General features: G+C 42.3%; 1 protein-coding gene across 1 annotated transcript in view; it reads left to right on the forward strand.

Annotated features, from left to right (window-relative positions):
- Window positions 1-24239, forward strand: part of NIPBL (NIPBL cohesin loading factor) — a 289092-nt gene that overhangs the window by 236255 nt on the left and 28598 nt on the right. The window contains exons 28-33 of the mRNA XM_065405961.1: window positions 53-151; window positions 257-403; window positions 3225-3359; window positions 6247-6345; window positions 16121-16174; window positions 19585-19693. Of these exons, the coding sequence (XP_065262033.1) occupies window positions 53-151; window positions 257-403; window positions 3225-3359; window positions 6247-6345; window positions 16121-16174; window positions 19585-19693 (643 nt within the window). The remainder of the gene's footprint in view (window positions 1-52; window positions 152-256; window positions 404-3224; window positions 3360-6246; window positions 6346-16120; window positions 16175-19584; window positions 19694-24239) is intronic.

The raw sequence follows: 24239 nt of genomic DNA on the forward strand, positions 1-24239 counted from the left end.
CTTGCTACTTTCCAAAAGCGATTAAAATGTCACTTTTTTGTTTTCTTATTAGATTCTGCGTGTGCTTGGTGAAAATGCGATTGCAGTTCGAACAAAAGCCATGAAGTGTTTGTCTGAGGTTGTTGCTGTAGACCCCAGCATTCTAGCCAGGGTAAAAAAGGAAACTATCTGTAATGTACATACATTCTTCTATTCACATTTAAAAGAAATTCTGTTTTTCCATACTTTGCATTCGTGTTTCCCTTTATTTTTTTAGTTGGATATGCAACGAGGTGTTCACGGACGGTTAATGGATAACTCCACTAGTGTACGAGAAGCAGCTGTGGAGTTGCTTGGTCGGTTTGTGCTCTGTCGACCTCAGCTTGCTGAGCAGTATTATGACATGCTCATTGAGCGAATACTGGTATGGTCACTTTTGAAATCACTTTGATGTTTGTAAACACATTTTTAACTGGGCTTATATTCTTAATTATATTGAATAGTATCCCAGTTCCTAGAGTAAATGAACTTGTATAGATTTTTTTGGGGAATCAAAACTAAAAATTCTGCCCACCAGACTAACCTTGTGAATTGAAACAATTGCTTTTGATGAGGAACTGGTGGGTCAGAACCTAAACCTATACATTTTTCTATTCTAATTTTTGGCAGTGTAAAAACATTTTCTGATGCCAAAGAGTGATTATTTTGTATATTTGTTTATGATATTCAGATAGATCACGTGAACATGTTAAATTAACAGTGAGAAAGAATTAGTATTTTGCATGTCAAGTTATTTATTTTGATTAAAACATGCATGTGGAAGGCTTTAGGAGCATGTATGTATCAAACACTTGTAAATACATATAGAAATATTCAGTGTGACCCTGTGTCATTGTTTAAAGAACTTGTAACATTTTAAATCTAAAAGCCTAAACTTCTCATTCCTATATTTCCATCTCTGTAGATTAAGCCTGAGAAAATAGATAAGCTAGGAAGTACATCTAAGATCTATCATTTTTATGTCTGTTAAACCAAGAGTGGTGTAAAAGATTAAGTTCCAGAGCCAATAGTCTGATAGTGAGAGAGCTCTGCTCTCAGAACATTGTGGGGACTGGTCTGAACCATAGGGGTAAAACAGGAGAAGAGAGAATCTCTAAGACATACAAGACCCAAATATTAAAGGTGGCTGTTATTGGTATCATTGTAGTGCGTAGGAGTCCTACTTATGGACCATGATCCCATTGTGTCAAGCACTGTATAAACACTGAACAGAAAAAATAATCTTTACCCCCAAAGACATGCAATCTAAGTACAAGGAAAGAGACAATAGATGGATTCAGACAGACTAATTGGGGAGTACAAGAAAACAATGAGACAGAATTGGTCAGCATGATAGGCAGTGGTCTTAACACACCAGGAGCCTAACCACTGCAATTTTTTTTGTTAAATGCACCTAAACATGAATTTGTTGGAAGCTAGTGCAGTCTCTGGAGTTCAAGTGCAATATGCTACCTATGAAAAACACCATTATGTTACACTGCGATAGCTGAAGTTTTGAATGATCTTCAGGTATAGTCCAATTTATGTTAGAGAATATTGCAGAAAATCAATCTCAAGGTCACAAAAAGACGGATAACACTGGCAGTGACCACAGCTGGACAAAAAATAGTTGCCACCTTCTGAACGAGTGCAGATTTGGAGGGAGGGAAAGTACTCTTGCTGTTTCTGCTCTTTGGATATTAAGAAGGATGGAAGAATCCACTAAGATTCTCCAAATTGCAAATCTGAGTAACAAAAGATGGGAAAACTCCCTCAGTTAGAGTCAGATATATTTCTGCATTTATTTCCAATCAATAATATCTTTATCTTATCTGAGAGTTTCAGCAAGCTAGAGCACAAGCTGATTTCTCTTCTAAACATTGGGAGAGTTGCAGTTTGAATCTGATAACATAGAGATTTAGAACTTGGAGTGATCTACATATAGAAGCCCTCATCATCTCACTATCACCATTAGATTGCCTCATGTGCATGTTATATGAGGGCTAACAAAAAAGAGAGCCTGCTGTAGCCCACTTGGGACAGAAGAGTACAAACCTGATAATTTAAAATATGAAACTGTCAGATGAGGATTTAGTGATTGGCATCATTTATTGCTATAATTTAAGACATTAAACATGTGTTGTAATGTATCCAGGCAATAATCGAAAATGTAATTTACAGTGAAATAGCCCAGTGGCCTAGTAGTTGTACTCCTAAATACATGCCTATCACAACATGTGGTATACCTCATCCAGTGCACTAAATTCCCCAATAACAACTATGTGAGCGAAACCAGACAATCACTATGCTATTGAATGAACTCTCACAGGAAAATGATAAAATACAAAAACACCCATCACCTGTGAGTGAACACTTTTCACAAAGCGATCACTCTCTGTCTGACTTGTCAGTCCTCAACCTCAAAGGAAACCCGTAGAATGCTTTCAAAAGATGAGCCAGGGAGTTTAACTTCATAACTCTGCTAGACACTAAAAATCATGGAATGAACAGACTCACTGGATTTATGGCTTATTACAACAATTTGTAACCTACTAACACCCCATTCTGTCCTATGACTGCAGAGGTGTTAACAGGTCAATGCTACCTTGAATAGTCTCTTAGAATATGTGCTAACTACTTATACTAAAATAATCTGTTCCATGTTGCATTTAGCTGTGACGCTTGGACCTGAAGAAAGAGCTCTGTGTGGCTCAAAAGCTTCTCTCATTCACCAACAGAAGTTGGTCCAATAAAAGATATTACCTCACCCATTTTGTCTCTCTCATGCAGAACATCTGCATTTTAATTGTCAGTTTGTTGCTTCCCAAGCCAGTCTCCTAGAAAGGAAGGAAGTGTAATCTCTGTCCAGTTAATATGCGGAGTTATCAGGCTCTCATAGATTTTAGACCATTCCTTAATACCAGAACAAATGCGGAGCTCTTGAGGGAGAGAATGTAGAATGGGGTAATAATGCAGTATTCACAGGACTTGACTTCCAGGACCTTCAGGATCCCTGGAATGAAATAGTGTTACCAAACAGTAATGCTGTCTTTCAGATAGGTGCATTTAGAATTTCTTAGTTATTGTTTTCACATGTTTTGCAAGTTAAGCTTGATAACTTTTAATTGATATTAATGCACACAATACTTAAATTCATTCTCACTTCTGATTTTTTTTTTCAAGAGTATTTTGCTTTCTCCCATCAGGATACTGGTATCAGTGTCAGAAAGAGAGTTATAAAGATTCTTAGAGATATCTGCATTGAACAGCCAACATTTCCTAAAATTACAGAGATGTGCGTGAAAATGATTCGCAGAGTCAATGATGAAGAGGGCATTAAGGTATGGTAGAATATTTCTTTTAAGTTTTTAATTACAGTTTATTTTAGTTTTCTTTTTATTTTGAGAAATAAATAACAAGTCTTAGATTTTTCCTTAAAAGCATTTCAGAGTTTTCTTTAGTATATGTATGATTTTTATTCGTTTTTAACTTTTTAAAATAAATGTCTTTTTTTTTTTATTCACAATCTTATTGATAGGTTCCTGACAGACATGTTGTTTTGTTGTTTACTCCATTTTTGTTTAAAAAATAAGGGAGCTCAAAAATAAAATAAAAAAAATATTTAGCTTTATTTCTTCTTTTCCACTTGCAAATATCGATTATCTCCACTCTGTGTCTATCTGATTATTGACATAAATAAACCCTCCCAACTTGGGAGGGGCTGCAAGTGCTTTGGACGATAGGATTAAAATTCAAAATGATTTGAAGAAATTGTCTGAAGTAAACAGAATGAAATTCAGTAAGGACAAATGCAAATTACTCCACTTAGAAAGGAACAGTCAATTGCACAAATACAAAATGGGAAATGACTCCCTAGGAAGGAGTATTGTGGAAAAGGATCTGGGATCTATAGTGGTTCACAAGCTAAATATAAGTCAAGAGTGTAACACTGTTGCACAAAAAAAACCAACCAAAGCGCCCCCCCCCCCATCATTCTGGGATGCGTTAGTAGGAGTGTTATAGGCAAGACACGAGAAGTAATTCTTCCACCCTACTCTGTGCTGATAAGATCTCAGCTGAAGTATTGTGTCCCGTTCTGGGTGCCATATTTCAAGAAAGATGTGGACAAATTGGAGAAAGTCCAGAGGAGAGCAACAAAAATGATTAAAAGTCTAAAAAAACATGACCTATGTCTATGAGGAAAGAGTGAAAAAATTGGGTTTGTTTAATCTGGAGAAGAGAAGACCGAGGGGGGACATAACAGTTTTCAAGGACATACAAATTTGTTACAAGAAAGAGGATGAAAAATTGTTCTTGTTAACCTCTGAGGATAGGACATGAAGCAGTGGGCTTAAATTGCAGCAAGGAAGGTTTAGGTTGGACATTAGGAAAAACATCCTAACTATCAGGGTAGTTACACACTAGAACAAATTGTAGGAAGGTTGTGGAATCTCCGTCACTGGAGGTTTTTAAGAACAGGTTAGACAAACATCTGTCAGGAATGGTCTAGTTATTATGTAGTCCTGCCTTGAGTGCAGGGGACTGGACTAGATGACCTATTGAGGTCCTTTCCAGTCCTACACTTCTATGATTGCATTTAAAAAAACGAGGAAAAACCTAGATTAAAAGCACATTATTTTGGTTTCCAGGTCAAGCACTGAAAAGGTATGAAATGCTAGATTTACATGTGCCTGTGTTACCTTAATTCTGTCCTTTCTGTACACTGAATGAAGTAGGGGTCCTATGGGAAAAAACCCCATATATGATTATGTAATTAAAGAGGGGGAATGAACAGCTGGATCTATGTTCTGGGATAGCGGGGGAGTCTGGCCTGGCTTTCTCCTCCTTCTCCACCTCCCAAAAGTTGGGGATGATCATGCCACATGTGGTGCCCCGATGGGCTGCTGGGGACATAACTGCAGTTGGGGGAACCTGGCTTTGCTTTCTCTTTTCTCCCTCCCCAGGCCCCCAACTTAGAGTTGAGGGATTCCTACCTAACAGGGCACCCAAAGAGGCATGGGCCACTTGGGGACATGTGCTGGGTCCAAGGTAGGAACCTAGCCTAGCTCTCTTCTCCCCCCACCCTATTACAGCTGCTTCTGCAGCTCCTGGGTATTCCCAGTACAGTGTATGTTATTACTGCTTTTGTGGCAGTGGCAGCCTGGCCATAGAATGTTTCTGTGTTCAGTTATTATTTTGGCATGCTGCCCAAATTTTCCTGAGGCTGGCAAGCCACAGATGAGAGAGGATGACTTTTTTACAGTTTATATCTCAGCAAAAGCTGAATGGAATTTCACAGGACAAAGAAAAGGCATTTCTTTCGTCTGAAGTGCTTGCCCCCTGCCATGTATCAATGGCCTGCTGCAAATAGTGGAGGTATGAGAGTTTTCAATTGAAAGAGTGCAAGAATCCTTTATAAAGGACAATAGTAAGCAACTTAAACACAAAGGTTGTGACCAACTCCTCTTATAATATAGACACTGGATAGTAAGAATTTCACAAGCATATACAGACAGGAATCTTCAATCAAAATTTAGCTGACGAATCCAGTTCTCTTCTTTTCTATACAGATGTTAACAGTTCTGTTTGGCTGAGTGAAGCTTTTACTGTATCTAGTGATATACACCTCTACCTCGATATAACACTGTCCTCGGGAGCCAAAAAATCTTACCGCGTTATAGGTGAAACCGCATTATATTGAACTTGCTTTGATCCACCGGACTGTGCAGCCCCGCCCCCCCGGAGCACTGCTTTACTGCGTTATATCCGAATTCATGTTAGATCAGGTCGCGTTATATCGAGGTAGCGGTGTATATCTAATGATAATGAATCACCAGGGAAGTGCAGTAATGGTCTACTGAAACTTGTAACAGTTCTTCCCAGTCTGACAAAATCTCTCTGTGAAAATGGCATTTTCCACAAATATTGCTGTAGTGTGGATTTTCTGCAGCATGGATTTCCATTGGTCAATAATTATCCAGGTGTCCTTCCAGGCAATGGTGACCTCAGATACAGCTTGGAAGCCCCAGGCCTGGTCTGGGAATCTAAACTTCTAAGATAGAGATACAGGTCTTGCTCAGGGAACCTTCTCTTTCTAGAAGGCCTTGGTTAGTTCCAGAAAATCTGTGTAAAATGACACACCATCAATAAGTCTATTGGGGAATAATATGGAAACCTTTATGTCAAGATAAAGTTACATATCTCTGACAATATATTTTTTTCCTCTAGAAACTGGTGAATGAGACATTCCAGAAACTCTGGTTTACTCCAACTCCCCACAATGACAAAGAAGCAATGACAAGGAAAATATTAAACATCACTGATGTGGTATGCCTTACAAATTTGAACTAAGAGTCACATGCGGGATTTGATTTAGGTGTTTTTTTAACATGTCTTGAAATAATTTTTATTGTTGAGCCTTCTTATAATATATAAAAATAAACAAGTAATTGAATCACCAGACAGTTTTATAAATATCATATGTACTGCTCTTTTGCTATATCCCTTAAGATGTGATGGGTTTATTCATCTGACAGTTGGGAAGAAACAAGAGTATCTTGTAGGAAACTTTTAATATAAATACTCATCAGCCTATTGGTGATGATAAATGGTACTACATTCTGTTCTGGTGCAGTAAAATTATAATTATACCAAATGGCCTCCTATTACATACAATAAAATTCCCTAATAGAGCTTATGTGTAGCCATCAGTGCTGCCTGGAGGCCACTAAAGAAATTTTACTTCATTTGAAGAAAGTATCCCATATGTGATACATAAAATCCATTTGAAAGGTTAATTTCAGTAGGTCAGTAAAAAATATAGGGCCAGAATACCTGCTGGCATAAGCGCATACAGCTCTATTGAATGCCAATTTGGTTGTACCCACTTTATATCAGCAACAGATTGAACCCAAATTCTTAGAATCTTTACGTGTCAAATGAAAAGTTTGTATGTATAACCAAAATAATTATTGAACCAACAAGAGGTGATGCTATTTTAGGCTTGGTTTTGGTAAGTACTGAGGACATTATAGACAAGCTGGTCGTAGAAAATAAACTTGGATTGAGTGATCACAAGTCAGTGCAGTTTAAATTAAATGGAAAGATAATTAAAAACAGGTCAGTAACTAAGGTTTCTTATATCAAAAGGGCAGATTTTTGAGAAATTAAGGGAGCTAGTTAGTGAAGACAAACTGGATTGAAGAATTTAGGGACATAAATGTGGAGTAGACTTGGAATTTCTTTGAGTCAATATGCAAAAATAATCTGGAATTTGCATCCCAAGTAAAGTGAAAAAACTTGGCAGACCTAACTGGATGAATAACCACCTCAAAAAAGATATTAGGTGTAAGCAAGGAACCTACAAGAAATGGAAGAAAGCATTGATCAGCAAAAAAATGTATGTCTCGGAAATCAGAAAGTATAGGGATAAAGTGAGAATTGCCAAAAGTCAAACTGTGTTAGACCTTGCAAAGGAAATTAAAACAAATAGTAAATGGTTCGTTAGCCATATAAATAAAAAGAGAACAAGAAAAGAAATGTGTCCATTATTCAGCATGGATGGGGTAAAGATTAAAGATAGTCTAGGTACGGCCCAAAAACTAAATGAATACTTTGCTTCAGTCTTCAGTAAGAATGATAATATAAAATATGGGGACAAAAACAAGATGGCTAATGGGAACGAGCATATAAAAATGGAAATGACCACATCCAGGGTGGAAGCAAAGCTTAAAGAGCATAATGTGTTCAAATTGGGAGGACCTGATAATCTCCATCCCGGAATACTGAAAGAACTGGCACATGAAATTGCAAGTCCAGAAGCAAAAGATGTTTTAAAAAATCCATCAGACTGGAGAATAGGAAACATAGTACCTATTTAAGTAAGAGGAACTAGTGATCCAGGTAACTGCAGACCCGTAAGTCTGACCTTAATATTATGCAAGGCTTTAGAACAAATTTTGAAGGAAAGAACAATTAAAGACATGCAGGTTAATGGGGTAGAATGCAACATGGGTTTATCAAAGAAAAATCTTGCTAGACTAACCTTATATCTTTGATGAAATAAGTGATTTTTTTAAACAAGGGAAATGCATTAGATTTAATCTATTTGGACTTCAGTAAAGTATTTGATACTGTACCAGATGTGAAATTATTTGTTAAAATGGAGAAGATGGGAATCAGTGCATGAATTGTAAGGTGGGTAAGGAACTGGCTAAAGGAGAGATGATAATGGGTTGTGCTGAAGGGAGAACAATCCGGCTGGAGAGAGGCAATTCACTGAGTTCCTCAAGGATCTATTTTGAGACCAATCTTATTTAATGTTTTTATTAGTGATCTTGGCCAAAAAAAAGTGGAAGTGTGCTAATGAGACTCGCTGATTACACAGCATTGCCATTCTGGACAAGGAACATAATATTATTCAGGAAGAACTGGATGAACTAGAGTAATAAAAACGGGATGACATATAATAGTACGAAGTACAAGGTCGTGCACTTAGGAACTAATAGCAGGAATTTCTTCTTTGAGTGCTTGCTCATGTCGATTCCATTCTAGGAGTGTTCGCACCCACATGCACAGTTGTTGGAGATTTGCCTTAGAAGTATGCATAGGGTCGCCTGTGACGCCCTCTGGCGTGCCATGCTCATGCATCGATATATCAGGCGCTGTCGACCCTACACCCTCTCAGTTCCTTCTTACCGCCCGTGGTGGTTGGTTGGAGTGCCTCTCTCCCTTGCCTCGCAAATGGTCATCGGTTTCCTTCTTTGCTTCATGTATTAGAGCTGTAAATAGTTTTGTTTACTGTAGTTAGTAAGTAGTTGTTCAGCACTGTAGTTAATAATTTAGAGTCCCAGTGGGAACTTTGCCCCAGGCAGGACATGTCCCAGTCTCCAGGTTTTAAGCCCTGCACTGACTGTAATAGGCCTATGCTGGTTAGTGACCCCCATGGCAGCTGTCTGAAGTGCTTGGGGTAATCTCATGTAAAAGAAAAGTGTCGCATCTGTAAGAACTTTCGTCCCAGGACACAAAAAGAGTGCGACATCCATTTGAGAGCCCTCCTCATGGAGGCTGCTCTCTGCTCGGCCTCTGAGCCATCCCGGCTGGACTCGACTCCCAGTACTTCGGCCTCAGTGCATTGTGCACCCCTGACACTGGGCTCTAACCAGCACCATTCCCCTTCACCGGTGCCCAAGAAGAAGTCAAAAAAGCGGGACCCGGCACCGAGCAAGAAGGACCAACAGGCATTAAGTAAAGGACCCTGTTCGGACCGCCCACTCACCCCATAGCCACATAGGGGATACATCCCCCAGGGGACCTCCCACCACCAATGGATCCACCACTGACTCCAGGAAGTGGTTGGGGACCCAGAGTTATTGCGGAGTCAACACCTTCCCAGCCCCTCCCGGTGCTCAGAGAGCAAATGACTCTCCCAGAGCAGCCAGCACCACCTGCTGCAATGGACCCACAGGGCAAGCCAGCCGTGAAATCCTCCCAGAAGACGAGTGAACACCACCAGTCTCTAGAGCCAAGGCAGAGCTCTTAGTCGCCACACCTCTGGTCTCCACATCAGCCCAGGTCACCAGTTCGCTGCTTCAAATTGCTGGCACTGTGCTCCCGGTCTCCGCCCTCTCGTTGAGACTTGCCCAGAGGGAGGTGCCGGTCACCGTCATCCTGTCACTGACCCTCTCCACGACATCAATCGCTGGCACCTAGACCACGGGAACATTCCACAACGTGCTGCCACTCCCCCTACTCCTGGCACCGATCCGCCTATTCAAGGCACCGTTCACCCACAGCGATGGTTAACCACCAGTCTCAGGCGTCGACAGCCCTGCCATGGTCACCGGAGGAGGATTGCTCCAGCACTGAGAGGGAGTTCAGCCCCTTGCTGAGACAACACCATTGTGACTGGGCTCCTGAGATTGCGTCCATCTCCATGATGCCGTTCTGGCAGCATGGCCAGTGCAATGGCTCTATTGGAATGCCTGGGGCATGCCAGTTATGCTGATGCCCCCTTCACACCAATCATTGGTTGCCGCTTCAGACAAGCATCAGACGGCACCGGGCTCGGTGTGCGAAGCGCAATCGGATGCCGGGTGGAAGTGCAGGTGCCCACTCCAAAACTCCCTTCCCCCATGGGGGATGATGCCTGTGGCCCCTCCCGGTGGTCCAGTCATCCTCATCCTCTCCAGATGAGGTGGTGGCATGGCCCTCTTGCGCTAGCTCACTGGATGATTTTAAGGAGCACCAAGCCCTGTTCCGAAAGGTGGCCATGAACTTAGGCCTAGAGATGGCGGAGCAATCAGACACCTCGGGTAATGTGCTCTCCACATCAACTCCCGCACCTGTCGCACTTCCGATGCACAAAGGGGTCCTAAAGATTGCCAAAGCCCTCTGGCAAATCCCATCCTCAATCTCACCCACCTCCAAGAGGGCTGATAAAAAGTATTTTGTCCCAGCTACGGGGTTTCAATACTTGTATACCCACCCATCCCCGGGATCATTGGTTGTTTCTGCAGCCAATGAGAGACAAGCAAGGACAGTCTAGTTCCACCTCCAAAAATAAGCAGGCCAAGAGACTGGACCTTTTTGGAAGGAACATTTATTCTAGGGCCAGTCTTCAGTTCAGAGTTTTGAACCCCCAGGCTCTTTTGGGGAGATATAACTTCAACTTATGGGACTCCCTCTGTAAGTTCAAGGATTCCATGCCCCAGGACTTGGCCCAAGAATTCAGGGCCCTTCTTGAAAAAGGTACTAAAGTAGCTCAGTGTTCCCACCAAATGGCATGGGATGATGCCAATTCGGCGGCCAGGGTGATTTCCTCAGCGGTTGTCATGAGGCACAGTTCCTGGCTTAAGACCTCAGGAGATGCAGTTCTTGATCCATGATCTACCATTTGATGGGATTGGACTCTTTGCAGAGGCTGCAGGGACTAAAGGACACTCAGGCCACCCTCTGCTCACTGGGGTTACATACACCTCAGTCAGCGAGGAAACAGTTCTGGCTGCGGCCAAGGCCTTGGCAGTCTCGACAAGGGTCTGCAAGGAGAAGGGATAGGGACACGAATTTTAGTCGTCACCGCCCTTCCTCCTCCCCTTCACCTGCACAACTTGGCCTGGCAAAAAACCACAGGGTCCAGAAGTGGGCATTTTGAGGGTGTGCTTGAGAGCGATGTCCCAGTCACATCCCCGGATCCGCCTCATCCTTTCCTCAACCATCTTCATCCCTACCGTTCAACCTAGTCGCTAGTTACCTCAGACTGCTGGGTGATAGAAATTGTATCTCTGGGCTACACCCTGCAATTCTCGGCCAATCCAACCCCCTCATACCCTTATTCCCCGTCCCTCTTCAGGGACCCTTCTCATGAGCAACTTCTCATTCAGGAGGTCAACAACCTTCTGCAGCTGGGAGCAGTAGTGGAGGTCCCTTGGGAAATGAGGGGGAAAGGATTCTATTCCTGCTATTTCCTAATCCTGAAGGCAAAGGGGGGGCCTGAGACCCATTCTGGACCTGCGGTGACTCAAGAAGTTGAAGTTCCGCATGGTTTCTCTGACCTCCATTATCCCCTCCCTGGATCCAGGAGACTGGTATGCTGCTCTCGACTTGAAAGACGCTTATTTTCTTATTTCCATCTTCCAAGGACACAGATGGTTCCTCCATTTTATGGTGGACCAGCGTCACTTCCAATTCATGGTGCTACCCTTTGGCTTCTCCTCGGCCCCGCGGGTATTTACAAAATGCATGGCCCTGGTAGCTGCTTACCTGAAATGTTGGTGAGTGCAGGTCTGTCCTTATCTCTATGATTGGTTCATCAAGGGCAGGTCACGGGATCAAGTGCAGAGCAGTCTTGATCTGGTGTGTTCCACCTGTGGGCCTGTTAGTAAACAAAAAGAAATCGACCCTCATACCAGTGCAATGAACAAAGTTTATAGGGGCGGTCCTTGACTCCATGCCGTCCAGAGTCTTCCTTCCAGAGGCTTGTTTCTAAGCTATGTCGGATGTGATCTCCCATGTAAGGGGCCACCCGCTCACTACCACCCACACTTGCCTAAGGTTGTTAGGCCACATGGCATCCTGTACTTACGTGGTCCGTCATACCTGGCTCTAGCTCCGGCCGCTGCAGGCATGGCAGGCATTGATCTACATCCCCAACAGGCATGACCTAGACCTGGTAGTCAAAGTGCTGGACCACATCCGGTCGTCACTGGCATGGTGCTTGGACCCCAGATCAGTGTTGGAGGGAGTTCCGTCCCCGTCGCTGACCCTGGTTTCCAACGCCTCGGACCTGGGCTGGGGAGTCCACCTGGGCGAGCTCAGGACACAAGGCCACTGGTTGCGGGTCGACCGCTCCCTCCACAAAATGTCAGGGAGCTCAGAGCAGTTCACTTGGCCTGTCAGTTTTTTTGGTCCCACTTGAAGGGCAAGTGGTTCAAGTCCTGATGGACAACACCGCCACAATGTTCTATATCAACCAGCAGGGCGGAGCCAGGTCGTCAGCCCTTTGCCAGGAAGTTGTCTGGCTCTGGGACTTGTGTGCAGCTTGCCATTCATCTCGTGACAGCGCACCTCCTCAGGAGCAGGAACATATTAACAGATTGCCTCAGCAGAACCTTCTCATCTCGCCACTAATGGTCGCTCCACCCCAAGGTGGTCAGCGTGATCTTCCAAAAGTGGGATCTCCACAAGTGGACTTCTTTGCGACTTGTCAGAACAGAAAATGCCACATGCTCTGCTCATTTTGGGGGATCAATAGGGGCTCCTTGTCAGATGCCTTCTTACTCCCATGTTCGGGGGCTCTAATGTACGCCTTCCCACCAGTGCCATTGATCCACAAAGTCCTCATGAAGATCAAGCACGACAGGGCCAAAGTGATCCTGATAGCCCCGGTTTGGCCTCGCCAACACTGGTTCGGCATGCTGCTGGACCTGTCGGTGACGGCCCCACTGAAACTGTCTCTTTGGCCAGATCTCCTATCCCAGAACCATGGCAGTCTCCTGAACCTGAGTCTAGCAGTGTTGCACCTGACAGTTTAATTGCTGCATGGTTGAATGAGCAGGAGTGCTTGGCCCATGTCCAGCAGGTCCTACTGGGGAGTAAAAAGCCCTCCACCAGAGCAGCCTACCTGGCTGAGGTGCTGGGCCTCGACCCAAGGGGTTAGGCCTGAACAGGCATCACTGTTGTAGATCCTGGACTATCTTCTGCATCTCAAACTCCAGGGCTTTTCCCTTTCATCGATTAAGATCCACTTGGCCACCATATCAGCCTTTCACCCCCCCATTCCAGGGTACGTCTTCACTCATGACATGACGGTCCGGTTCTTGAAAGGTCTGGAGCGACTCTATCCCCATGTCTGAGACCTCTGTGGGACCTGAATCTAGTGCTCATGAGAGCTCCCTTCGAACAGTTGGCTTCCTGTTCCCTTCTTCTTGTCTCCTGGAAGGTGTCATTCCTGGTGGTGGTAACGTCTGCACAAAGGGTCTCTGAGATTAGGGCATTTACCTTGGAGCCTCCCTATCCGGTGTTTTTCAAGGACAAAGTCCAGCTGCAGCTGCACCCAGCTTTCCTGCCCAACGTGGTTTTGCAGTTTCACATGAGCCAGGGCATATTCTTGCCAGTCTTCTTCTGAAAGCCTCATAAGTCTGAGGAGGAGCGTGTGTTTCACTCCCTGGATGTCAGGAGAGCACTAGCCTTCTATATCGTAAGGACCAAACCGTTCTGTAAGTTGATGCAGTGATTCATTGTGGTGGCGGATAGGATGAAAGGTATCCAGTGTCCACCCAGATAATTTTATCATGGATCACCGCCTTCATCCGGTTTTGCTGTGATCAGGCGAAAGTGCCTCCACCTGCGATTGTAACTGCCCACTCAACTAGGGCGCAAGCCTCGGCAGCGGCCTTCCTGGCCCATGTGCCAATTCCAGATATTTGCAGGACCGCCACCTGGTCATCCATTCACACATTCACATCTCACTACGCGCTTACCCAGCAAGCCTGAGATGACACTGGCTTTGGTAGAGCAGTATTGCAAGCTGCATGACTCTGAACTCTGAGCCCACCTCTAGGGATATTGCTTGTAAGTCACCTAGAATGGAATTGACATGAGCAAGCCCTTGAAGAAGAAAAAACGGTTACCTGGGACGGCAGCCTGCTGGTTGCTGTTAGGGCGGCCGTCAGGCTGCCTTCAGCGGCATGCCTGCGTGAGGTCCGCCAGTCCCGCGGCTTTGGCGGTAATTCGGTGGTGGGGACGCTGAAGGCACGGCATCGGCGGACGTCCCCCAGGCATGCCGCCGAATCCGCGTGGCCAGCGGACCGCCCGCAGGCGTGCCACAGAAAGCCGCCTGACTTCCGTGCTTGGGGCAGCAATAACCATAGAGCCGCCCCTGCCCCAGCCTGCTGCACCCAGACTCCCACCCCACCAAGCCTCACTCCCACAGCACCTAGTCTCCCCCGCTGAGACCCCCACTCCCAGATCCCTCTGCTGAGTCGCAACCACCTTCACCTGGAAGTCCTTGCAGAGTCCCCTTGCCCCTGCACCTGGAATCCCCCCAACGAGCCTCTGTGTATCCAGATCCCCCAACACCTAGCCCCCCTACTGAGCTGCCTGCATCCAGATTGTCCCACACAGAACCCTCTCACCCCACACCAAGCCCCTTCACACTTGAATCCTGCTTGGTTGAGCCTGCTTGCCCCACACCTGGTGCAGAAGGGTAGGACCCCAAGGTGTTTCTGGAGCAGGCCCAGGCCTTGTGCTATGTCAGGGTTGGGTGCCCCCTCACCGCTGAGTCCGTGTCCCGGGGTGGAGGTGGGGTGATGCAGCATGATCTCTCACCTTTGTGCAGCCAGTAGCCTATGCTCCCCCCTGCCATGCCGGAGCCTCTGCATTTATTTATTGACAAATAAAACTTGCAGAATTTTTAATTTTTTGGCGAAGAATGCCCTCAGGAGTAAGATAAGGAGGTGTTAATGTCATTTTACAAGGCAATGGTAAGATCTCACCTGAAATACTGTGTACAGTTCTGGTCACCCATATTCAAGAATGATGAATAAAAACTAGAACAGGTGTAGAGAAGTGCTAGTAGGAGGAGCATGGGTAAGGAGAGCCATTCTTATGAGAGGAGACTAAAAGAGTTTGGGTCATTTAGTCTAGCAAAATGAAAGCAGAGAATGGATAAGATTGCTCCCTATCAGTACATCAGGAGAGTAAACATCAGGGAGGGAGAAGAGCTATTTAAGCTATAGTACAATATTTTCATAAGAACAAATGGATGTAAACTGGCTATAAATAAATTTAGTCTGCAAATTAAAAGATGTTTAACCATGAAAGGAGTGAGGTTCTGAAACAGTTTTCCAAAAGGAGTAGTGGCGGCAAACAACCTAACTAGTTTTAAGATGGAGCTTGATCAGTGTATGAATGGGATTGTATGACAGGGTTGCCTGCAATAGCACTCAGTGATGCAGGAGGTCACATCTAGTCCGATGCCCTTATGTAAAATGTATTGTTTTAAAGGATACTGTTTAAAAATCATGATCAATTAAAAATAAATGTATTTGTTTATCTTACTATTAACACCTTAAAACTGATCAATCTACTTTTCAGCATTTATACTAAACAGTAGTTTATGCATTACTTTGATCTTGGACAATAAAAAGAGACTAATTGGTTACAGTTTCTTTAGTCTAGTCAATTTTACCTTCAGGTTCTCATGAGCTAACAGTCCTGGAATGATGGCAAATCCTATAGGGCCTGTTTAAAAAATGCATTTTCGGGCAGTTGAAATATGTCATATATTTTATTAGCTGTTAAGCTTTGCAAAAACTAGTTTTCACAAAACTTAAAATTTAGGTCAAATTTGATCTGACAGTGACCCTACAACTGAAGTAAAAACTTTAGTTTTATTTAATTTAGGTTGTAGTAGCATCTAAAATCTGAAAAAACATCACATACAGAAGACATAGTTCCTGTTGCTGCTATCTTACCATTTAAAATAATTTTAGTAAAGGAAAAATACTTATCATAGTTTAAATTTAAACCTGTGTTGAAATACTTCAATTACATTTTTCTTCAGATTTCTTTTTATAAATCTATTCCAAATATTCTTTCTTAGGTTGCAGCTTGTAGAGATACAGGATATGATTGGTTTGAACAACTTCTTCAAAATGTAAGTAATAGTTTTGAAAGACTCATTTCACAAATGTCAAAAGAATCTTAACATGTTTCATGGAACCTAGAGCTAAAATGTAACTCCACAAACTTCTAGAATAGTTCTTTACACTGTTATCTGAATTGAAAATCTAACGTTCTCTTGACTTTTTTGTTACAATTAACAGTTGTATCCTTCCTCTGCCACTGCTTTTGTACCTAAAACTAGTTCTTCTTCGAGTAATGGTCCCTATTGTATTCCACTGAGGGTTTACACATCCATGCCATGCGTCCAAAGCTGGAGAATTTGAAAGTAGTACTTTCCTTTTGGGTCCGGGCATGCGTCCTTGCCTCACCTCGCCTCATCGTTTCATCCGAGGTGATAAAGGGCTGAGCGGATCAACCGCGTCTCCGGTTCCTTCTTACTGCTTCATGGTCCAAGTCGGAGCTACTAGTATCCTCTTGTGTATGATGCACATTAAAAAGTTTGGAATAGTATATAGTTAGTTTTTTTCTTGTAGTGTTTGCTGTTTTTACTGTTTTAACATAGTTTTAACTTTTAGTAATATTTATAGTAGAACTGAGACTTAGGGGGAATCTGTTTACTATTATTCCTCACCCAAGTACCCACACATGGGAATTGGACAGTGCCAAAGACACCAGGATTTAAAATTTGTGCCTCCTGCCCTGTAATATCCTGCCCATTAATGTAATATCTGCCAGTCTTTCCCAAGCCGTACCCAAGAAGGCCGGGCTCTCCACCTTAAGAAGTAGCTCATGGAAGTCGCCACGAGGCCTCAGGCAGACCATGGGCCGAGGGAATCCTACCCCCCCAACATCAGTTTGAGACAGCCAGGAGTGCACGTCCAGCTCCGGTGGTACTGCCACTAGGGACCCCGTGCCAGGGCCTAGGTGGGAGGTAAGGAAGCATGCACATAAGCATGGCAGTAAGTCTTCCTCCAAACCAAAGAATGGCGATGCGCCTTCCAAGAGTTCCAGCCACGGGGAGGCAGCGTGCTCCAACAGGCACAAGCATGACAAAAAAACCTCACAAACCAGCAGATCCGCCAGTATGACATACCAAGCTGCACACACCGTCAACGTCAGCCTCCCTTAAGACCAGATTCATCAGTTTCAGGAAAGTCTCCACTCGGGCACCGGTTCTGGCTATGGAATGAGTATCATTAACATCGGGAAGATTGGAGAAAGCACCAGAGCCACATGAACTGTGTACTCTAGTGGCCTTCCACTACCATCCACATCTAGGGAGGCCAGATCTCCCACTCAGGACATACCACAGTCAAGACGTTTCAACACATCTTCCTATGGTTTACACGCTTCCACCGGCTCCAATGGTAATGCCATTGGAACTGGCATCCTCAGAGGATTCGGATGGAGCATGAGTGCTGCAGATTCCCTACCGCCACTACGAGTATCCCAAAAGACCACTGGCATCATGGCATTACCCTCCTCCACAACAGCAGAGGAGCCACTGGTTTCCCACACCATGGGGCCCTCTGCAGCACCCGTTGGATCTGTTCTGCTGGCCCTGTTGGAGAACCTGGCCCCATACCCACCTATAGAACCCACCCATTTCGAAAGGGAGGCTTCACCTCTTTTTCCCCTCTAGGGCACCCTTGAGCAGACGCTCTGAATTGGGTATAGAGGAAGAACAGTTCAGTCCATTTCTGATGGTACTGCCCGAGCAAGAGCGTTTTTCATTGTCCTGTCCAGATGCTGGCTTTATTTATTGTTATATTTACTCAATATTGAGCTGACTAGTTATTAGTTCTTGAGGTCATCTTTTTTTTGCCCATTTTCAAGACAGTGGCTGGGATTTTTCAAAGTCACCTAAGCAGGTTAGGTGCCCAGACCCCATTTTAATTTCAGTGGAATTTGGGTGCCTAACTTCTTATGGCCCTTTGAAAATCCCAGCCTGTAACTACTCCCTTTATTTCTTGTATTTGTTGAGAGTGATAGCTAGTGACTGCATTTCTTCTGTTACTGCATGGGGTCTTACTGCAGTATACATGGACCATCTGAAATCCCCAGAGACCTGGCTGGTCACATGGTTTTGCATTCTCCTCTGTATTTTCATCTGCATTAAAAGCCACCTTGATATACATTAAAACCAAGACTTTCAAAAATGGGTGCCTAAAATTAAGCTCCAAGTCCATATTTTGGTGCCTGAACAATTGAACTGATTTTCAAAAGTGCTGAGCACCTCTCCGCTTCAGTGACACTAACGGGAGCTGAATATTTGACATTTTTTAAAATCAGGCCAGTTGTTTAGGTGCTGAAATATAAACTTGGAGCCCAAAGTTAGACTGCCCATTTTTTCCAAATCTTGGTCTTGATACTTTCATCATATTACTTTTTCCATACAGAAAACATCTCTGTAGCAACTGCAGCAGTTATGTGATTATGAATGCAAGTGGAGGTGGTTGGTGTAATCACTAATGAGGGCCATGAGACAGTGTCTCATTCTTAAAATTTAAGGAAGTGTTGTTTATTCCTTCTCATAACACAAGAAATGAAATTAATAGGCAGCAGGTTTAAAACAAACAAAAGGAAGTATTTCTTCACACAACACACAGCCAATCTGTTGAACTCTTTGCCAGAGGATGTTGTGAAGGCCAAGACTATAACAGGGTTCAAAAAAGAACTAGATAAATTCATGGAGGATAGGTCTATCAGTGGCTATTAGCCAGGATGGGCAGGGATGGTGTCCCTAGCCTCTCTTTGCCAGAAGCTGGGAATGGGCAACAGGGGATGGATCACTTGTTGATCACCTGTTCTGTTCATTTCCTCTGAGGCACTTGGCATTGACCACTGTTGGAAGACAGGATACTGGGCTAGATGGACCTTTGGTCTGACCCAGTATGGCCATTATGTTCTTATGCTACCAAAAGGGGTAAGGAGAAACAAATCAAAACATATTATAATATTGCACCAGGACAGCCCCTTTACGAGTCACACATAAGGCATGTGGACAACAGAAAGCCAATTCAGGCATCAGGAAGTGAATAGTGAGTAATTGGGAATGAGAAAAGACAAAGACAATGGAACATGACTCTGTTAACTTTTTGAACATTGTCTTATCACTGAGGTAGATACTATTACGCTTGTTAAACTTCGAGAATGAGCTATGCTTACTGCCCTACCCCTTAATTCTTTTAATTGTAGTGCTTTGGTCCTAGATATCCCCCATTCAAATGTAATATTTATTTTGTTATTTTTTGCCTCCACAAAGTGCTTTTCAGGGCTTCTTAGGAAGAACTTGGATAACTTTATATGCATCATGAAATCCTTCTTCTATGATAATTGTTACAAATGTAACATACATTGAAGTACAAATTATTGGAACGATTCAGTGTATTGCAATTTATATTAAATCTTAATCATCTCCTGTCTTTCTGTCTGCAATAGCTTTTGAAGTCAGAAGAAGATGCCTCGTATAAACCTGTGAAGAAAGCCTGTACTCAGCTTGTTGATAATCTGGTTGAGCACATTCTTAAATATGAGGAATCTCTAGCAGGTAATGTAATTACTTACAATCCAATAGTATTAATGTATTTTTTGTTATTAAATATATGAAATCATACTCTGTAAAAATCTATAGTTCTGTTTAAAAAAGGACAGTAGTGGATAAGATGAGGATTGTCTCAAGACATTTAAATTAAAGCTTCCTTTTGTTATGATTAAATTGACTTTTAACTATTACAATAAATCTTCCTCTTGTCACTTGAAAAGGATGCTGCTTGAAAAAATTTTTTGTTCCTTCATTAAAATTGTTCTGATGCTATTGTTTTCTGGTTCTATCACACTGGTGAATATAGAATGTTGTTATAAGGCATAACAAGAACATGGCAGGAAGTTTAAGCTGGATAAATTCAAATTAGAAATAAGGCAGAATTTTTTAATAGCAAGGGGGATTATCTGATTGAACAAACTATCAAGGGAAAAGGTGGCTTCTCCAATTCCTGATGTCTTCAAATCAAGACTGGATGCCTTTCTGGAAGATATATTTTAGTGAAACAATTTATTAGGCTCATTATAGGAATAATTGGGAGAAATTTAATTACCTGTGATATACCAGAGGTCAGACTAGATGATCTAAAGGTACCTTCTGGTCTTAAATTCTGAATCTGTGATGTACAGGACAGTATAAATTACCACAGGTTATTTTTTCATCCACACATGGTTGTGATAATAAATCCATTTTTAGCATCTTTTTACCAAGCGGAATACCTGATTTTTAAGAAATGTCTTTGCTCTTGTGGCCTTTTAGAGCTCCTAAATCTTTGAGTAGATAACTCCCATTTGGGAAAAATGGTAACTTGGAGTTTCACATTTTGTGTGAAAGAGAGGTTAAGTAATTTTTGTGTGCATTTCTGTTTGACATATATTGTAGATATACTCTTTAAATACTAGGCTTTATCTTTAAAAGTATTTTAAAATTATAAATTTCATTTCTTATATTTTTTCATGAAGGGTATAGCTTGTGACAAAATTACCTAATATGTATATTCAAGTTCAACTGCGAGCTTTTGATACAACTTGAAATAGTAAGAAGCTTTGCTTTGTTAGAGTAATAGGGAATGTTTGGATTATTTACAGACTAGCTGTAGATGTTGCTGCACATACTTCATTTAGGTTGTTTTATCTCTCATTAAGTGGTAGCCTGGTCTATTGGATTGAGTCAGTGCCTCTTGGGTTCTATTCCCAACTTTGACTTGCTGTGTGATCTTGGACAAATTACATAATCTCCCTGTACTTCATTTCCCTTTATCTAAAGTGGGGATTTTTATGTTACTTAATCTCTCTGAGTGTTGAATAATGTTACTAAAGATTTTTGATTATATAAAGCGCTATATTTGTTATTAGTAATAGTACTATTATTCCTAGTCAGGAAACTTGGTTAAACTGGATGTAAGGTTGTAAATACATATCAATAGCTTAAAAGGATGGGGAAAATCCTTAGTAGAACTTTATAGTTCTTAAAAGCATTTCCTCACAGACATTGAAAATATGGAAATACAGCAACCTACAAGCTATACAAGTAACTTTAACTCTGCCTCTGTGTCCCACAACCCTGTCCAGATAAGAAAGGTACATCTTTAAAATCCACAGCTAGTTAATATGTTAATTTAATTAATGCTTTGGTTTTCCCATAGCCCCTTTCAGCTTGCAGATATTGTAAACTATATCCACTGTGGTTTACACAGCAGAGTATGCATAGCATAATCACAAAGGCTATATAAATAACAGGAGTACTTGTGGCACCTTAGAGACTAACAAATTTATTAGAGCATAAGCTTTCGTGGGCTGTATTTTTGCGGATACAGACTAACACGGCTGCTACTCTGAAAGGCTATATAGGGCCAGATTCTCATTGCATTGAGACCCCTGTACACTATTCTGGAAATTTACACTACTTTGGTTGCTTTAAGGGCCACTTACACTGCCAAAGCAATATGAAAGAGCCTTAGTGGAAACCGGAATCAGGCGTATGGGGTAAGATTTTCACAGCTGTAAATAGCCAGATAGGAAAGGGCTGAAAGGTTTGCATAATTCTAAATGTTGTATGAAGGAATTATTATGATTATGAAGGGAAGGGAGACAGATGCTTTGTATTTATACAAATGTAATAATACTTTCCTTTTATAATAATGCCTTTGATCCAATAATCTCATTGTACATTACAAACAGTAATTTTGTGTCACAACCTATTAATTAGGTATGTTTTATTATCTATACTTAACAGATGCGAAAACATAGGGTCAGAGAGATTAAGCTGTTTGCTCAAGGTCACATAGTATGTGTCAAAGTTTAGGTTAGAACGCATGTCATATAAATCACAAAAATTTTTCCAGTTTTCCTGTCACACACCCACCTTCCCCCTTCTTTTCCTATACAGAAGATCTTGATGTTGCTGTCTTGGTGAGGAAAGGTAAACCTCACAAGTAGACTGTCAGACATAGTGTTTTCAAAGTGCTTTGAGAGCCTTGAATGAAAGTTTTTATGTATAGCTCCACACGACAGAACTTGGGGGAGAAATCAAATCAGTATCTTAGATGTCTGTAAACTAATTCGAGAAGTATGGGGAATAAGCTTGAAGAGAAGCTTGGGGAAGAGCTTGAAATGCTAGTAAATAAACACAACTATGACATAGTTGGCATCACAGAGACTTGATGGGATAATACGCATGACTGGAATATTGGTATAGAATGGTACAGCTTGCTCAGGAAGGATAGGCGGGGGGGGGGGGGAGGGAGGAGGTGTTGCCTTATATATTAAAAATTTATACACTTGGACTGAGGTTGAGATGGAAACAGGAGACAGACTTGTTGAAAGTCTCTGGGTAACGATAAATGTCATCATAGGGGTCTACTGCAGACCACCTAACCAGGAAGAAGAGATGGATGAGGTTTTTTTTAAACAACTAACAAAATCATCCAAAGCACAGGACTTGGTGGTGATGGGGGACTTTAACTATTCAAACATCTGTTGGGAAAATAACACCGCAGGGCACAGATTATCCAACAAATTCTTGGAATATATTGGAGACATTTTTTTATTTCAGAAGGTGGAGAAAGCTACTAGGGGAGAGGCTGTTCTAGATTTGATTTTGACAAATAGGGAGGAACTGGTTGAGAATTTGAAAGTGGAAGGTAGCTTGGGTGAAAGTGATCATGAAATGGTAGAGTTCATGATTCAAAGGAATGGTGGGAGGGAGAACAGCAAAATAAAGACAATGGATTTAAAGAAGGCAGTTTTTAGCAAACTCAGGGAGTTGGAAGGTAAGATCCCATGAGAAGCAAGTTAATGGGAAAAACAATTTAAGACAGTTGGCAGTTTTTCAAAGAGATATTATTAAGGGCACAAGAGCAAACTATCCCACTGCATAGGAAAGATAGGAAGTATGGCAAGAGACCACCCTGGCTTAACCAGGAGATCTACAATGATCTAAAAATCAAAAAAGAGTCCTACAAAAAGTGGAAACTAGGTCAAATTACAAAGGATGAATATAAACAAAACAAGTATGTAGGGACAATATTAGAAAAGCCAAGGCACAAAACGAGATCAAACTAGCTGGAGACATAAAAGGTAACAAGAAAACATTCTTCAAATATATTAGAAGCAAGAGGAAGACCAAGGACAGGGTAATCAATGGTGTGTGTGTGTGTGGGGGGGAAACCAATAACAGAACATGTGGCAATGGCAGAGGTGTTTAATGACTTCTTTGTTTCGGTTTTCACCAAGAAGGTTGATGGTGATTTGATGGTGATTGGACATCTAACATAGTAAATGCCAGCGAAAATGAGGTAGGATCAGAGGCTAAAATAGGGAAAGAACAAGTTAAAAATTACTTAGATAAGTTAGATTTCTTCACGTCACCAGGGCCTGATGAAATGCATCCTAGAATACTCAAGGAGCTGACTGAGGAGATATCTGAGCCATTAGCAATTATCTTTGAAAAGTCATGGAAGACAGGAGAGAGTCCAAAAGACTGGAAAAGGACAAATATAGTACCAATCTATAAAAAGGGAAATAAGGACAACCTGGGGAATTACAGACCAATCAGCTTAACTTCTGTACCCAGAAAGATAATGGAGCAAATAATTAAGCAATCAATATGCAAACATCTAGAAGATAGTAAGAAACAGTCAGCATGGATTTGTCAAGAACAAATCATGTCAAACCAACCTGATAGCTTTCTTTGAAAGGGTAACAAACCTTGTGGATAGGGGGAAGCGGTAGACATGGTATATCTTGACGTTAGTAAAGGTTTTGATACTGTCTCACATGACCTTCTCATAAAAATACTAGGGAAATGCAAGCTAGATGGAGCTACTATAAGGTGGGTGCATTGTGGAAGGGCATAACGAGTGGGGTCCGGTTCTGTTCAATATCTTCGTCGGTGATTTAGATAAAGGCTTAGAGAGTATACTTATAAAGTTTGCGGACGATACCAAGCTGGGAGGGGTTGCAAGTGCTTTGGAAGATAGGATTCTAATTCAAAATGATCTGGACAAACTGGAGAAATCGTCTGAAGTAAATGAGATGAAATTCAATAAGGA

The sequence above is a fragment of the Emys orbicularis genome, chromosome 6, assembly GCF_028017835.1.
Source record: "Emys orbicularis isolate rEmyOrb1 chromosome 6, rEmyOrb1.hap1, whole genome shotgun sequence".
Classification (NCBI taxonomy): Eukaryota; Metazoa; Chordata; order Testudines; family Emydidae; genus Emys; species Emys orbicularis.